This window comes from Uloborus diversus, chromosome 2 (genome assembly GCF_026930045.1).
Source record: "Uloborus diversus isolate 005 chromosome 2, Udiv.v.3.1, whole genome shotgun sequence".
NCBI classification, from domain to species: domain Eukaryota; kingdom Metazoa; phylum Arthropoda; class Arachnida; order Araneae; family Uloboridae; genus Uloborus; species Uloborus diversus.
In genome coordinates this window covers 65,000,589-65,018,558 of record NC_072732.1, presented here as the reverse complement: position 1 = coordinate 65,018,558, position 17,970 = coordinate 65,000,589, and the positions used below count along the sequence as shown (strand labels likewise).

At 35.6% G+C, this 17,970-nt stretch overlaps 1 protein-coding gene across 1 annotated transcript in view; it reads right to left on the bottom strand.

The window, feature by feature from the left end:
* Positions 1 to 5,063: 5,063 nt before the first annotated feature.
* Positions 5,064 to 17,970, bottom strand: part of LOC129216343 (adhesion G protein-coupled receptor L2-like) — a 93,250-nt gene continuing 80,343 nt past the window's right edge. The window contains 7 exon segments of the mRNA XM_054850556.1: positions 5,064 to 5,381; positions 5,463 to 5,537; positions 8,228 to 8,354; positions 8,428 to 8,507; positions 11,677 to 11,743; positions 15,156 to 15,222; positions 15,312 to 15,465. Coding sequence (XP_054706531.1) covers positions 5,064 to 5,381; positions 5,463 to 5,537; positions 8,228 to 8,354; positions 8,428 to 8,507; positions 11,677 to 11,743; positions 15,156 to 15,222; positions 15,312 to 15,465 — 888 coding nt within the window.

The following is a 17,970-nucleotide window of genomic DNA, read 5'->3' as shown; positions in this document are numbered from 1 at the left end:
GAAGCCATAAAAGAATTATTTGGAACGAAACTATGAATTTTTTTAACAAACTCAACAGAATTTTTAATAGTAAATAAATTGTGACTCCTAAGGGGAGAAAACACAGAGACTAAATATTTTGCAAGTTTGTACGAAGCCGTACCAATATTGGAAACAATCGGCCTGAAAGGAATACCAGCTTTATGCACCTTAGGTAAAGCATAAAATCTAGCACAATTAGCAATAGATGGAACAACAGAGCGTTTAACATTTGAAGGAATAGACTTAACAGACTTGACAGCAGATGCAATAGTTTTTAACTCTTTATCACTAGGATCTTTAGAAATTTCAGCATATGGCCCAGAAGAAATCAAATCATTAGTTTTATCAACATAAGATGATTTGTCAAGAACAACAATTTGGCCACCCTTGTCAGCTTTGGTAACAACCAGATCAGAATTCGAAACTAAGTCTTTAACAGAACGGCTAACAGTATTAGCAAATACAGGTTTAGAAATTTTCGAGTTAAAGTCAATATTAGAAGCTATAAGATGCCGAATCGAATCTTTTTGAGAGGAAGTTAAGGCACTAAATTTAAAAGCTTTCTCAACAGGAGCAATAAGCTTTGAAAAAGACGGATTAACACTCACAGCAAAATTATCATTACATTTTAGAGCCTCAATTTGAGAATTACTTAATGGAACGCTAGAAAGATTAACAACCACATTCTTATTAACAACAGGTAAATTATCAAGAGGAACGACATGAGAAGATTTACAAAGCATAGCTAATTTCTTTTTCAAAACAATTTGATGTTTATCAGAGGAACGAAGGGTTCTAGACCAAGAATTTCTGTCAATAATGTTAAAGTTGGGAATGGAATTAGAAACCGAAAGATGTAAATCATAAAGTTCACGTTCAATAAACGATAAATGTTTCCTAGTTTCCTGGATCGAAGCTCTGAGTAAAGCCAATTTCGACCGAAAGATTACTTTGTCAATTTTTACAGAACGTGGTAAATTACATTTCAAAGAAATAAACTTCGGAATAATTTTCTTGCGCCTACACTCTTGAAGAAATTTTAAATGGTTCAAAAAACGAAATTTCTTAATCCGAAGATTGGCAAACCTATTGATTTGAGACATAATCAAAAGCAAAACCAAAACAAATGAAAATAAACAAAATCAAACAATAACAGAATGAATAAGAAACAAGAAGTAAAAAGTCACGATCAAAATACAACAATAGACAAAAATTCCGAAAACAAAACAAAAACACAAATTGCATAAAAGGCGGAAAATGTAAACGTAAGGCCCGTTTAAGCCAAAATAATAAGATAAATAAATACCTTTGTGCTGAATAGTAAAGTCAGAACAAACAACGTAAGTAGAAGCACAAATTTGTAAATTACCGCAGACACGTGTTTCGGCGTTACAGGGAACGCCTTTTTCAATGCAAAAAATAATGAGCTTATGGATGAAAAGACATCCGACAAAAGCCAAGAGCAGATAAGCATGCAGCTTAAAAGATAAAAACAGCGGATTAGCCAAACACCAATGACAAAGTTATAAACCGAAAAGGAACCAATAGGAATGCAAGCAAAGGCCAGGAGCTTTCCCTTAGGTACGAACCCAGAAAGAAAGAATTCAATTGGACAAGGATTAAGCCGAAGCTTAAACAAAAAGAAAAGAAATTGTTTGTAAACTTGCCTATATTGGACAGACTCGGCGTGCTTTAAAAATTCGCTTGAAAGAGCATCAAAATTATGTGAAAAAACAACAATTAAACAAGTCTAGTATTGCTCAACATTGTTGGGATTCGAATCACTCTTTTGATTTTAACTCTTATCAGATTATCCAAAAATGCCCCAATTCATCAGATCTTGACTTTTGGGAATCCTTTCATATTTTGAGGAACAGTTCTAACTTAGTTAACGATCATAGTTCAGTTCCATATTTTTCTAACATTTGGCTCCCATATCTTTAATACCCCCTTTTTTCCCACTCATTTTTATCTATCTTCCTTTGTTTATTTTTACCTTTTTGTCGTGATTGACACCCCCCCCCCCCCAATTTTCTTCTATTTATCTTTATTTTTCCTTTTTTCGAATATTTTTTGTTTCTGTTTATTTTATTTCGTGGTTTTCCATTCTGCTTTTCCTTTCTTGCGGTTCACGGTTACTGACAATTTCTTTTCTTTTTGTTTAAGCTTCGGCTTAATCCTTGTCCAATTGAATTCTTTCTTTCTGGGTTCGTACCTAAGGGAAAGCTCCTGGCCTTTGCTTGCATTCCTATTGGTTCCTTTTCGGTTTATAACTTTGTCATTGGTGTTTGGCTAATCCGCTGTTTTTATCTTTTAAGCTGCATGCTTATCTGCTCTTGGCTTTTGTCGGATGTCTTTTCATCCATAAGCTCATTATTTTTTGCATTGAAAAAGGCGTTCCCTGTAACGCCGAAACACGTGTCTGCGGTAATTTACAAATTTGTGCTTCTACTTACGTTGTTTGTTCTGACTTTATCAATGTTTAGTCGGAAAAACTATGGTTTATTCTAACAAAAGAGAGCTTCATTCCCACCAATATTTTATGCAACACTTAGGCATCCTAATATGTGCATTCTCTTCTATGAGTGACCATCCAAACTATGGGATGTTACAAAACTGTTCGTCTATTTAAATGCAAAAATAAGGATTTAAAATCTATAAATAACTATTATGTATTTAAAAAAAAAAAAAAAAAACTGATTACACAATTTGTGCTTGAATTTATTTACTTGGGGCTTAAATTGTCAAGTTTGTACTGGGGAGGGGGTGTAAACAAATGATGCCACATTTTGAGGAGGGGGTTTAGTGAAATTGTGAGTTAGTGACAAGAGGAAAGAGGTAGCAAGAAATGTGACATCACTAATTTTTTTCAACTATGCTTATGAAAAACAGAGTGACATTGACATATTGAAAAAAAATGACATTTATAGACAACCCCTTGATGAAGTTTTAATATGATAGTTATTTTTAACCATTATTAGTAGAGTTAACCCACAAAGGAACTTTTTAAGTTTTTTTTTTTTTTTTTTTTTTTTTGCAGAGTGAAGTTAAAAGTACGAGGCGTGTTTTTAAAGTAAGTTCCGTTTTTATATAAAAAAGGAACGAGTACAGATAGAGCTAAGTAATTTAGTGCACAAAAATCTACCACCCTTACGCTATTTTTCGACATTGCTCCCGTGATTTTCCAAGCATTTGTCATAGCGTGGTACAGGTTTTTGTATACCCATTCGTACAAAGTTACCGCCCGTTTAGTCAACCATGAGGACTCTTACAGGGCTTTGGCAGGGGCGTTTTTGAACATCCTCTGGTCTGCCCTCACCTCTCTCGCAGCATCTTTCATTTGTTTCGGCATCTAAAGTCTTTCCAAAGTGGTCTGTGGCACAACAGCAATAATGAGCTCAGATAACATGTTATCCCATGGCTGACTACACAGGCGGCAATTTTCTATGAATAGGTATACAAAAACCTGTACCACGCTATGACAAATGCTTAGAAAATCACGGGAGCAATGTCAAAAAATAGCATAAGGATGGTAGATTTTTGTGCAATAAATTTCTTTGCTCGATCTGTACTCGTTCTTTTTTTATGTCAAAACGGAACTTACTTTAAAAATACGCCTCGTATACCAGTAGAGAGGTTTTTTTTTTTTTTTTTGAAATTGAGAAAAACTCCAAGAAGATTTGTCACTTTCTTAGGTGGTAGCTTCGCATTTCTTTTGACTAGATAATTCTTTGCTGATCGTATGATAAGACTCATGCCTTATGATTAGTTTAATCATGTTAACTTGAACATGAAATATGTTGCTAAAAGTGAAAAATAGTATTCTAATTCTGATGAAGAAAAACAAAATATTTTTAGTATTCTATTCAGTACTTTCGATTCGCAAGTGTTAAGCTTTGGTTGTAAAAAAAAAGATCGTAATATCCTTATAATATGATTTGCTATATGGCTGTATTTCCAAAGTTGCTTATACAAAATAATAGTAAAGAGATTAAGTTGCGAGTTGCACTCAAGATGAAAAAGGTTTGCTCTAGTCTTGTATAAAATCGAAAAAGAATTGAGAATTTAAAATACATAGTAAAAATCAAAATTTTAAGGAAGTAAATATTTTTAGTAATTTCTTAAATGGTATACTAAAACGAAAGTAGCACATATTGTTTCAAAATAGTCTCCATTTCTAATTTTTAAAAAATGGGAAATACAATAAAGCTTTGAATAATTGCAGAAAACAAACAAACATGCATACTAGACATTGGAAATGTTCAAGACATTGACAGCCAGCCCTAATGTCAAGATTAAATGGAATGGAGACTTAAATGCAAAACTAATTCGAAGGTATAACATTGCTGATTAACATCAGTTAGCTGCTTCAAAAGTAAAAATTGTTTAGCTGCATTTGTCAACCATTGAGTATAAAAGGATAAGAAACTTGACTGTAATAAGATTTACTCATAGTAGTTTATCAGTTGATGTTTTGGAAGTGATGAGACATTTGATCAAACTATGGATTGGCTGCAAAAAAATCTCCTCAAAAATTTTGAGACAGGCTTTGAGGGTGATTCTGGTATCAGCCAAACTTTTTTGGATTTTGTTTTTGACCAGTCATGTGGCCAAGTTGAAAAAGATATCATAGTTAAATCCGAAGCATGTGAGAATTGAACCGACTACCCCATATCTAGGATTCTCGAAGTTAAGTTTTCAAACCAAAGCATCATTAAGAGGGGATTGAAGTAACAAAAAGACACATATCTAGAGTCGGAATATTTTCAAAGGGAAAATACTTACGCAAGATTTTTCTGTTATTGAACCAGTTAATGTATAGCAGTAAGTAGTTCAATTTTGTTTACTGTTTTTCAAACAGTGTGCAGTTTTGACGATTGCAAATAGTACATTTAGATGCATGTGAGGAACATCTATATCAGATACGAAAAATATGTGGTTTATAAAGGACATCTCAGTCACTTTTCGATATTCCACAATAATTTGAGTCAATGCCTTTCAAACCTACGAGCAATTTTATGCAACTGAGGATAATTATGTCTCTATTGACAATTTCTACCATTTACACTGTTCAAACATACAACTATTGCCTTGGATGGATCTTTGACTGGTGAACCTTGGCTATTATTTTCTGATACAGGCATATCGAAACAAAATGACCATGGTTTCTTCCATTTTTTCCAGTCTCTTTTCTGAAAATTACTTTTTGTCAGCTCTGATGAGTTGTTGAGTTCAGATATGTTCTTGAAATCCTTTTTATCTTGTAAAGGAACTTTTGCAGCTTTTTCCACGAAAAACACTTGCAGACCTTTAGACTTCTTCTGAGTCCCACTGCTCCCTGTATTAACAGACGCAGTCTTCTGAAACAATAAGGGATGTTATGAATAAAACATTCCTCAACTTATTTGTAATGTTAAAGACAGAAATCTAAGCAAAATTACCTTTTTGAAAGATGCTATAACCATATTTCTTGCCTTCTTATCCATTAAGCAGTGAAATACAAAGATAAGGAAACCCTGTAAAAATAAAGGGAACATAATAAAACTTTGGGGGCATAAAATTCATGACATTGAGTGATGTAACGATAAATAGGGTATGCTTCAATACAGAGAACAAGATTTGATGGAACAATGGCACTCGAATTGATCATTAATGATCATATTCACAAACCGTTTTAAACCTCTGCTAGACATCTAAATTGCTGATTGATGAAGCCTTCTAATTGGTTAAAGTTTTTATTCAGCAGGGGATTTGAACTTTAGTCAGTCCATAGCCCAACTTAATTCTTATGGGCTGTGACAACTGCTGAAACTCATAGCAACAAAGAGGGTGCTACGAACAACTGTTTCCATTACGTTGCCATTGGTGGATGCAGGGTTCCGATCGGTGCCTCTTGCAGTCAAAATGGGCGACATCCAATCAAAAATAAACAAACTTTGGAGCGTTGATATTGATTGGTGGATGCATGAGTGCATCACAGTTTCATCGGTTTAACACAGAAAAGTCATAAATTGTCGAGGCTCCTTAAGCGTCAGCGGCACCTAGTGGAGCCATGATCAGTCATTCAGATTGCCGATCAAAGCATAGACTAATAATAAGAGTAGACCGAGCTATGGCAACCCTTTTGCTGCTCATAAACCAAACCATGTGACTGGTGGATATCCTAGCAACAGCGGGCGTTAATCGTAGCAGACGATCAACGCCAGCGCGAAATAAAATAAATAGAATTGATGGAACACGGAAGAATGATCTTTTATGGAGTCCGATTTGTAAATTTGTTATTCTAAGTTGTAAATATTTTGTTAATATAGTGAGTTTTTCGTTTAGATAGTATTGTGCATTTTCTTTAGTCAATTTCAATAACTCTCTAAGCAATAAAAGATGCAAGCGACCAAGAAGAATCAGCAAACGGTAAGATTTTTACCTACAGTTTCAATTTAAGATACCGATTAGTACATTTTTGCGTTAACGCAAAACGTTTACGCCATTTCGTTCACGCCAACGCTGACAGCTCCAAATGAAGTAAAAGTTACCGAAAACTGATCAAAAACTATTACTAATGTCAAAATAATGCATAACTAAGAGAAAAACAGTTCAATCTCTGCACCTGGAAGTATTTTTTTAATGAAAACACATTGTCTTAAAATACATGTCGAGTGCCAAACTATAGATAATGCTGCCATCTAGCAACCATGCTGCCAAAGTCTTCACCAAGACTCGACGTTAAATCCCGGTTATCACAAATTTGCCATTTCAACTGCGCTTGCGCACGGACTTAGCTTTTTGGGCTTTCTGTTTTAAGATTTCGTGTTGCTTGTTTATATTTAGACTGTGCTAGTGTCCCAACAAATTAATGAATGCGATTAGAGTATTTTCACAACAATTTCGGGATACATTATATGAAACTATGGATATGAATAACTGATAATCTTTATAAAGAAAAGAGAAAAATTGCACTTCAATGTTTATTGGTTTGGAAATATTTATTTAACGTAAACGTAAAACACGTTATGTACTTCAAAAATGATCGGAATATTACAAATATCCGTCTTTTGCGGATATTTTACGTTAAGCGTAAATAGCTTTGTATTATACATTTGTATTTAGGTTGAGGGTTCGGCTTTGTATTGGAAGTGATGCTGCAGATCGAGTACGCTCTTCTGAGGTTAAAAATTTGGCCCTGAAAAGGGCCTTTGTTTGATAGAAAAAACAAACTCCGAATCCATTAATAATTAAGACGCAAAACTCAATCTTTACCGAGGCGTAAAAACTAAATCAAAGAAAGCTTCGTAATTTCTAATTTTTATCTGTTCTTATCTCATATTAACAAATTTAAATGCTTATCATTAGTTTGAGCAAGAGTTTCGAAATCAGCAAAGTCCGCGCGCAAGCGCAGTTGAAATGGCAAATTTGTGATAACCGGGATTTAACGTCAAGTTTCACCAAGCCCTTCCACTAGTCACATGATACATCTATGAACCAATTTTCTTCATCAGCAAGAATGAGAAAGCTCGGTCTACTCTTATTATTAGTCTATGGATCAAAGCCTTTAACCCGTTACGGTCATGTTCCCCAGCCGAGTTGAAACTTGCTCAAACACTCGAACCATCGACTGAAGCCTTCTTTACCAATCACAAGGCTTCAATTGACGATTTGAGGTATCTGACTGAGGTTCAAATATACTGGTTGAAAGAAGGTTTCATTCAGCAGTTCGGGTGTGTGACCCGAAGGAAGTTTGAGATGGCTGGTGAATAAGGCCGCTATTGGTTGAAGAAGACTTTGATCAGTAGTTCGGGGGGAGTTTTTGAATCGGCAGGCGAATAAGGCCGCAAGCTAGTAGTGCATTTGGAGGCAAAATTCTCAGTCAAGCGTACAACAACTCATCAGGCATTTTTACGGTACACATTTTCATAAAAATTTGAAAAATTATGATTTTTAAAAAATTATATTAATGAAAAATATTCAGTTGTAAAATATGTTGTTGTGTTCATTTCTAAATAGAGGAATTTATATTAGTTTGTGAAATGGCTAAATTCATTTGCAAAAAACATCCGTTATGCATTAGAAGCAATGTAAAAACCTTTTTAAATATTTACTTATCCACTAAGGAACACAAAGTAATTTTAACGCTAAACTGAGCAACTAACGATGAATGAAACACATGCTGTCAATCGGTTTTCCAAGTCAGTACTTTGCACTTTCTTACCTGAAAAGAGTTGAAAACAGTGAATAGATATCCAGCAATTTCAAAATGTTTTCCAACGTAAAAGAATCCAAACACCCAAGTTATTCCAAGTACAGGAAACAATATGAACGTGACACGCAACCATCGCCTGCAAAGTTGTATTTTTTAATGTAAATCAACTTATATTTAATTGGTTGAAGCGAAAAATAGAAAAAACTTACTTTACGAGAGCAATGTTGTCGTCTTTAATTGAAATTTTGCTAGCTTTCCACTGAGCAAGAAGTAAAGCTGCAGTGTTAACCTAAAGAGATAAAAGAAAATTCAATTTCAAAATAATCTATTAGGGCACAGCACACGCGCACAAAAAAAAAAAAGAATTTCTGTTGTACAATTATTATATGACTAGAAAGTCGCCCGTCAAGGCATGACGGGTGAAAATTGCTTCAGCTCTTCTACATTTCAACAAAGCAACTGCCTGTTCGGTATAATTTTGATAGTTGAAATTTAAACCTTAACTCCAGTAAGGTAGCGTTCATTGTTGACCATTTTTTCGTTTCTTCATTCCCCTGAAATGACACAGTCTTACCAGTAAAACAGTTAAGTTACCGGATCGAGTTCATTCTTGTCACAATAATGCCTTTCCCTGCATGTTAAACATTACCAAAACATATTATAAAATTATAATGCCGTGGCGCGATTTTCATTGTTGAAATACGCGGGTTACTGGATCATTGGCAATTATATATATGAGAATCATTCATTGATTTTTAATTTACCTGTTAAGGCGTGTCTAGTTAGTTACGTGGGTTTTTTAAACCTGATTTTTGAAAACTCATTTCGTTTATAAGTTACTCGCTACGTAGCCCGGCTTTGCTCGGTCTACCTTGAAAATAAGAATTGTGTCAAGTGACATATATTTAACAATCAGGCTTAAATAAATTTAAAAAAATCATGCAAAATTTCCCCATCCAAACAGTTACAACAGATATTAAAATACTTTTAAGAAATTAAATCAAGAAAGATGGCTTTAAAAAGCATAAGCATGAAAACACAAATAAAATAAGTTTTTTAAGGAATTAAAATGCGAAAGAAAATGCGATTTTTGAACACGATTTAAAAAGGCTAGTAACTTATTTCTTTGGAGATAGAAGCTTAGTTTTTCAACCATAGGTCGAGATAGATCTAAAGTAAAAAATGTCGCTTTTTCCCAATTGTGTCAAAAAGAAAACTGTGGGACAATTCCTTCACTTTTCATTGATAGATTTAATGAAGAAAGTAGTGCCTAAATTTCAGCTAAGCCTAAACAAATTTGAGCTAAAAATACAAATAACTCCCTCCGTACTTAGAAAACTGCGTTTTTAGACCTACAATTTCAAAAAAGTTTCAGGGGGGAGCCCCTGAACTTCCTTCTCCCTATCGTTACCAAAGATCGTCTAAAACTGCTATTGGAGTTTTGATTTCGATAGTGAATGGCACTCCCCCCCCCCCCCAAACATTCCTGAAGACCGTCCAAAACTGCGTTCCAGAACCACAATTTCAATAAAAGTGCGTGGGAGGGCTTCCAAATCCCTTCCCCCTCTTAACATCATCGAAGGTCGGCTAAAATTGTGTTTGGGGTGCTTCAATTTTGAAAAACTGATTGCTACCCAATGGTGCCAAAGATGACTTTTATCTGGATAAAGTTCCTTGGGGAAGCCCTCAAACCACCTTTCTCTCAAATTTTACCAAGGATCTTCTATAATTAGGCTTCTTGGACTACTTCGAAAAAAAAAACCGTGAAAGTTCCCGAACATCTCCTCCGCCTGAATCATCAAATATCGTTTAAAAATGTGTTCATTTTTTAAAATGCTGGGTCGAAACATTTCCGGGGGAGAACCTCCGAACTCTTCTTCCGATTTCTTCCCAAACATTAAATTTAAGACAAGGTTCGTTTTGATAATTCTCTCTTTCCACATATCCTCATCTCAACGCAGCAATAGGATATCTTACTGTTATTAATGCGATTAGATGTCTTACTGTTGCTCTGAGGCGACGATATCTGGTGAAAACCTCCTGATATATATGCTCATATTCTGGTAATGACACCCTCCAAAACAGGATGGATCCGTTGTGCATACCACGCTTGAAAAAAATAAACGCCTCTAAAAGTCATACCCCCTACTCCCCTTTAAGAAAAAAAAAAGTCTTCAGGAGTGACCTGCTATAAAAGTCAAATGCTCTACTTTAAATTGATGCTTTGCTACGGTTCTGACTCCAAATCTTCTTTCGGTCCCCTCCCCCCCACTTATTTGGTGCACCGGCAGGAGGTGCACTGGAGGGTCGCGATTTCGATTTTGCAAGCAATCGCTCAGATGCCTAGCAGCGGGCCTGCTAGGTCAAAGTTACTTTATGTGTAATACAAGAATATCAAGTAGTCTCTATTTATCTTTGGCTCTGGAAACGCTTTCTTTCATTTGTTACAGCCTGACCACCCATAAGATGGAAAGGCAAACATCCGGTTCACAAGCGGAAGTTATAGGCATCTATTTTCAGGAATGCTAACTTTTGCAGTTGTGTGTCAACCTTTAAATTAAACAGAGTCACATTAAACTGACGAAAAACGGGTATCAAATTGTTATTTTTCCTGCAAACCGCGATCGACTAGTCTTAACTGGACATTTGCCAATTGAATATCATCTGAGGTCAGATTGTAATGCAACATTCACACTGCGTCCGCACATCCGTCACCGACGCATACTTTTCTCCCTAAAACCACTTTTCAGCCAGCGTTGCCATGACAGCAAGCCGTATTGTACGGGACTCGTCAATGTGCATAGAAGCCAGATATCTGACGGCTCTGATGTTCGTAGAGTTGGGAGTCGCATTTCATTGGTCTCCACGAGATAAGCCGCGCTCTCGCTATTGGGTGAGAGTATCGGACACGTGCTTTACGCGCGTTCGAATCTATGAATACTTCCCCCTTTTCGGAAAACGTATGTGTGTCCGCTTGACGTGGCGAACGTGATGTGCCAACGCTGTTTGAATGTTGCATAACACGTTTGTTTTCGCCAAATATTAGGTGCTTCAAAGAAAACAGGGCAAAGACGACGAATGATACTGATGACCAGTGATGTTCCCATCAATTTTTCTGAGGGGTATACTCCCAGGATTCCATTACGCACAATGTGTATTTGATCATATACATAGTATGTCATAATATGAAAATTTATGAAGCTTGAGAGTATACCGCTATATGTCTAAAAAATGTTTGAGAGTATACGGCGTATATGGAGTTATACCCTATGGGAACACCACTGCTGATGACAAAACTTAACATTGAGTGTATCAACAAAGTTTAAAGAAACACAATGATAAATGTTATCTCATTTCTGTAAAATTAGCTATGTAATTGGGAAAATGAAAGCATTTGTTACATGTGCGATATTAACAAAAAAAAAAAAAAAATCACTATTCATTAGATCATAACTTACTAACAGGATACCAGCTACTGGTCCAATAAAACCCCAAATGGTTCCTTTCTCTGTGGACAGCCAGCAGCTAAAGAGAAACATGTAAAATTTACTTTTTTTCATGGAATGGAGGTCACATGGTATTCTTATTTTTGCTTTTTCCACGAAATTATTCTATAGAATGACAAAGAAAAAAGGTCAAACATTATTCGCTATTTTCAATGGCTTGTATAGTTTATATTCAATTTTAATAACCCATTGCTATATTGTAGTAAATTGACCTCTGTTTTTTTTTTTTTTTTTGTATTGAGGAACTCTTAAATTATTCAGATGCTTGTGTCTCAATGTGTATGAAAGTTTTAAATTTTAAGCAGTTAAATTGTTTTTGCTTACGTATAAACTTAAAAAGAAATTAGATAAATTCAACATTAATTTATGTGGAATTTCTCATTTTTGAAAACGCATAGGGCAGGGTCGGACTGGGTCCTCAAAAAGGCGCATACCCCAATTTTTCTGAAGGCGCATGCCAATGGGGGGGGGGGGGGGATCGTGGAAAGGATATAAGACGATCATTTTAGAGGAGCGATCAGTGGCGGATCCAGACGATCCTGTTGAGAGGGGCGATTGCTTAATTCATTAAGGAGGGGGAGGGTGGACTAATGAAAATAATTTTTTTTTAAAAGTTTAAAGTTTGTAACAATTTTTTCCCCCCCCGAATAATGTGTAATGTGCTTCGCTCAAAGAGTTTGAATGAAAGTTATAAGTGTTTCGAGTATCACACACACAAGAATAAAAAAACTGAAAAAAGAGTTTCTAATTATCTAAATTAAACCTTTTAACTTTTGATTCGTTTGGAAACTCGTGAAATTTTTTTCAGTTGTTATTCAGGTCCTCAATTGTTTTTTTTTTCCTTACAAAAGAAAGGTTGCAGCAATAAAATGGCATCTTTTTTTACCAGTTTACGTACCGAACATAATGAAATACTAAAATTGCATTTGTAAATAAAATTTGAAGATAGTTTTGGATTTGTTTGTTGATTGAGTTTTGTTTAATATTCGCGCAAAGGAAGGAGTGTTTGCAGGCTTTCTCCCGAAAATTTTTGTTCGGAACGCATTTTTAGACTATTTGGAGGTTAACAAGTAAAACGGAGGTTTGGGGGGGTCCCGTTCCGGAATTTTTTTTAAATTTAAGGGTATATTTTCGAAAACACAATTATTTGCTATCTTTGTGTTCTTGAAGGAAAAGATGAGAGACGAGTTCTCCCCAGTTGTTTTATGATAGCTTCAAAACGCAATTTTAGTGTTGCTAAAAACCAGGGGGTTCGGGGGCTTACCCCCGGAAATTTTTTTTGTAATTGAACTCCTAAAAACGCAATTGTAGACCATCTTTGATGACGTAGCAGAAGACATGGGGTTCAGAACTTTTCAACCGAAACTTTTCGATGTTAGGAGTTCCAAAAAACGCTGTTTTAGACAATCTTTGAATGATGTTGAAAGATGAGGAAAGAAAGATGGAAAGAAAGACATGGGGGCTCCTCTCCGAAAATTTTTTGAAATTAAAGTCTCAAAAACGCAGTTGTAAGCCAATTTTTATGACGTAGGGGGAAGGAACGGGGTTTGGAACTTTCCATTGGAAATTGTTGGAAATTGGAGCTTTGAAATACGATGGTTAGCCATCTTTGGTAGTGTAAAGGGAAGGGATTGAGTCCGGAGTAGACCCTCAAATTTTCAATATTGAAACTTCAAAAACATAAGTTAGTGGGTTTTCATTGACGTTAGGAGAAGGACTCGAGATTAAGGGCTCTCCCCCGTAATGTTTTCGGAACTGAAGTTCTAAAAACGTAATTGAAAGCCCTCATTAACGACATTTTCGAAAAAGTTTTCGATTTCGGTGATTTTTTGAAATTGAAGCTCCAAAAATTCAAAAGTTTTGACAATCTTCGATGGCATTGGAAAGAGGGGGTTGAGGAACTTTCCCCTGCAAAATTTTCGGAATTAAAGTCATAAAAATACAGTTGTAGACGATTTTTTGTGATGTGTTGGGGGGGGGGGGGTGGAGAGAGAGAGAGAGTTTGGTGACCTTTTCCCGGAGTTTTTTTAACAGAATTTTAGACGATTTTTGTTTATTTGGGAGAGGAGAGATTTTGTGGGACTTCCCATTGAAGTTGTAAAATCTTGACTGTAGGCCATCTTTGTAAACTTTTAGGTTAAAGCACGTTTCACTAGTTTTTTTCAATCAAGTGCCAAAAACGGCAATTTAGAAAAAAATAATGAATAAGTACATTCCGAATTTCTGAAGTCGCCCAGTGGTTTGATTTCGCATCTTCTGAGAGAGATTTTTTTTCACTAGGCGACATTGATGTCAAGTGGTCATTATGTTATAAAATGCACTGCTACATATCTATACGAAATTCAACTTTTCCACTATGAAATTCATTAAAACTAAGTGTAGAAAAACTCGCTGACAAACGCCTAGACAACTGCATTCAAACGGCAACCATTACCGACTCTACCAACAATAATAAACTTCTTCATGTAATTCAAAAATGCAGTTTTAGACTAACTTCGATGATGTTAGAAGATGAAGAGAGAAGTTCTAGTGGCCTTATCTCCAGAAATTGTTTTTAATTTCAATCTTAAAACGCTATTGCCGTCCATCTTTAATGACGTTAGGGAAAAATTATGCGATTCGAAACTTTCTTCCAGAACGTTTTCGAAATCGAAGTTCCAGAATAGGGAAACCGGGCTCGGAGGAAAATTTTCGAAACTTCAAAATGAGGGGAAGGTATGGGAGCTTTCGAATCAATTAGAAAACTTCGTTTTGAATTTGCAACACAAGGTTTTTTTTTTTTTTTTTCAGCGAAGGCGTTTGTATTGCATTTCATCTTAAAAAGTAGGAAGGGCGCACCTGCCCTCGGGCAGGTTGGCAGGCGGGCCAGTCCGAGCCTGGCATAGGGTAAGGTCACCAGTAACAGACAAGGGTCCAGTAACAGACAGTTATAAGTTTGGATTTAAATACTAAGCCTTTTAAGCAGGTAAAACTGATGTTACCGTAGCCCGTGAATACAGTGCAGACATCTAGTGTTATCAGAGTGAATTTTATGAGCCACGAGGTCAGCTGGTGTTTTATGTTCATTTGAATTTAATAAGGCTTTAGTTCTAATTCAATATTTTTTACAAATATTGAAGAGAAAAGAGGAATTTTGTCTATTACTCATCGTTTCCTCATCCTGTCTGTTACTGGGTATCATCAGATTTTTCGGTGTCTGTTTCGGGGGGGGGGGTTACCTTTTTGCGAAATTGAGCAGATGAAAGTATAATTAACTAATTCAGAGGATATAGAAGCAGCCAAACCTTAGATGAGATGTAGTTACATGAGAGAAACATGGTTTAAGAAGTCAAAATACATTAAAAGGCTCGGCAAAATGAGTTAACCTGAGAGCGATGTCTTAAGAATGTTTGTGACTGGTGCCGATTGTGAAACTCAAACCATTCACTTACTTTTCATCCGTGCCATAGTATGTTGGACGAGCGGCAGCAGTTATTGCAACAACAAACAAGGGAAATCCTAAATTAAATGAAAAACAAAAATATTGAATACCGTTTAGAGAAAAAAAAGTTTTACTGTAAATTTGTCTTTATATCTAAAGAACGTACCGTATCCAAAAATATAATATTTTTCACTGTGAGACCGTCTTGAGGCAAAAACAACGACTAAGAGTAAATAAATGTGAACACCTTCCAGTAACATCCAGCTGAAGGCGGACAGGAAAAAATAATGCAAAAGTCCAGCTATGACAGTACATAATTTCTGAAATCAAAAATAATTGATAGAAAACGTATTGTATTATAATACAGACTTGAAAATAACTGACGATTGTTGTTACAAGCCTGATATTTCTACGTCATAAACAGGGACGCCCCGAACTTATATTTTTCGGAGGGAAGAAATTCTCAACTTGCCGAATGGAACTCCAAATTTCGCCGAATGATGTTTTTCTTTCCGAACTGTCAGACAAAATTTGCCAAAAAAGGAAAATTTTAGGAGGTCACACTCCCCTGGTTATAAAATTTCAACGATCTCATCTGCAGCTATGACACCATTACTAGATTTTTTTGCGTAGTAATATATATATATATATATATATATATATATATATATATTGTTACGAGTCCAGTCACTTCAAGAAATTCTTTAATATCGACACAGTTCTTGAGAAAACACAGGAGATTTATTTACGACTATGTACAAGAAATATCCTTGGCAACTGCTAAATTAACTATAGCAATTAGGCAAATATCAATTAACACTGTAAAGTCAACGGTCCTACAAGTATTCACATCAAAATACGCAAAAACACAGCGCAAAGGCTAATACACACTTCCAGCGGAACGCTGAAAACGAGACTCCACAGTTAGAAAACGAACAAACTGTCTCCTCCACTCACAAGACGCCCGCCGTTTTATACCGAGCGAAGAAATATTTAGAAAATCCTACCAAGTTTTACAAATTTCTCTCATTTTTTAAAAATTCCATTCACAAATCTTATCATCCAGAAATGGGGGGACCTTCAGTATACTTCAGTCAAATGTTAGGGAGTTGTATGTACATTTACATTACAAGAAACCCTATTTACAGGTTACGTTACTAAGATAATTTTAGATGAAAGATAATGGAATAAACGCCAAATTTAGCTAGATTACAACAAATTAATCACAAAAATAATCACTATTTACAGAATTTATATATATATATATATATATATATATATAGACAGTGGTTTCGTTACCGGGAGGTGGAGTGGGTGGTTTGCCCCTGGTGTCACCCGTCTAGGGTGACACCCAAAGTGAAATTTCAAGTTTTTGAAAAATTTTAATACTTCAATTCAGAAAACTTCTCCCAAATTTTTAATTATATTTACTCTATCAAACGCAGTTACATTAGCATGACTTCTCCCCTCATTACATCACGCATTATCAAAGCTCATTTAAAATTCATTTTTAAGACTAGAAATTTGAAATTTTTCCGGGGATGAAACCCCTGGTCCCCCTTCCTTCATCCCAGATCATCGAGTGATTATTAAACTCAACATTAGAATCATATTGTCATGTGACTTCCTCTTGAACCAAAAAGCTGAAACCTGTTATCTTTCCCTGTGTTTGAAATAATTGAGGAACAATAAATTTAATACATCCCTTACTTTTTTGACCTCGTGACGGCCCTGCACAGAGGCGTCTAGGGCAAGTTATATACTTATATAATAAAAACATAGTTTTTTGTCTTTTGTACATTAGTCAACTTGAAATTTCGTTCTAAAAGTATGTTGTTGTTTCTGAATATTGTATGAAATTCATGTTTGCATAGAACCCTAAAACTTTTTTTTTTCTTCTTTCCGTTTGTGGGGGGAGGGGGGGGTGATACCAAACATTACCGCCCTGGGTGTCCCTCATGCTAGGTACGCCACTGGTATATATGTGTGTTTCACTGAACATGGAGTACTGTTTCAAAAGTAATCTAATCAATACAAAAATGTGTGATTTTTTTTTCATAGCAATGAAGCATATAGTAGAAAAATCAAACATAGTCACTAAAATATAAATCGTAATTGCCTTAGTTAGAAAATTGCTACGAAATCCATTCATACACATTTTTTTTACTGACTTATTCAAGGGGTAAAAGCAGAAAAGTATGTTTATGCTGCTGTACATAAAAAAAGTATCGATGCAATTGAGTATTCAACATTTTATGCAGTAAATAAATAAATGGCAGAATTTTTTTAACTCAAGTGGAAATCGAAATAAAGACAGAAAATGTCTAACTATTATCTTTTTAAACTTTTAATTTAGAAACTAATGCAGGATCAGTTGGTGTAAAAGAAAACTTGGGGTAACTGTAAACAAACTTTATCACACTTGATAAAATAAATTCGACTTGTTAGAAGCAAAGTTGCTCCAACTAAGTTGCCTCGTGTGAAGACAACGAAAAACGCCAGTCAACTAGTTAACAGGCAACTTTTTCAAAAGCTGATTCCATTAATCACCTCGTGCGTAGGAGGTCTAATAAGCCGAATTTATTCGAGCAGCTGTTCCACGAGGGGTGCCCACTTAGGAGGGGGTGGGGGGGGGATCATGGCGCAGACTGCGCTTTTGAATTTTTTTAGGGGGGTTGAGGGGTAGTTTCCTTTTTAGGGGGAGGGCTCTTGCTCTTGGGGAGGGAGAGTCTTCGCGATATTTAGGGGGTACGTCCTTGCTCTTAGGGGGGGGGCACCGTTGGCACTACAACGCTGTTAAAACTGAACCGAGTTGACTCTCAACT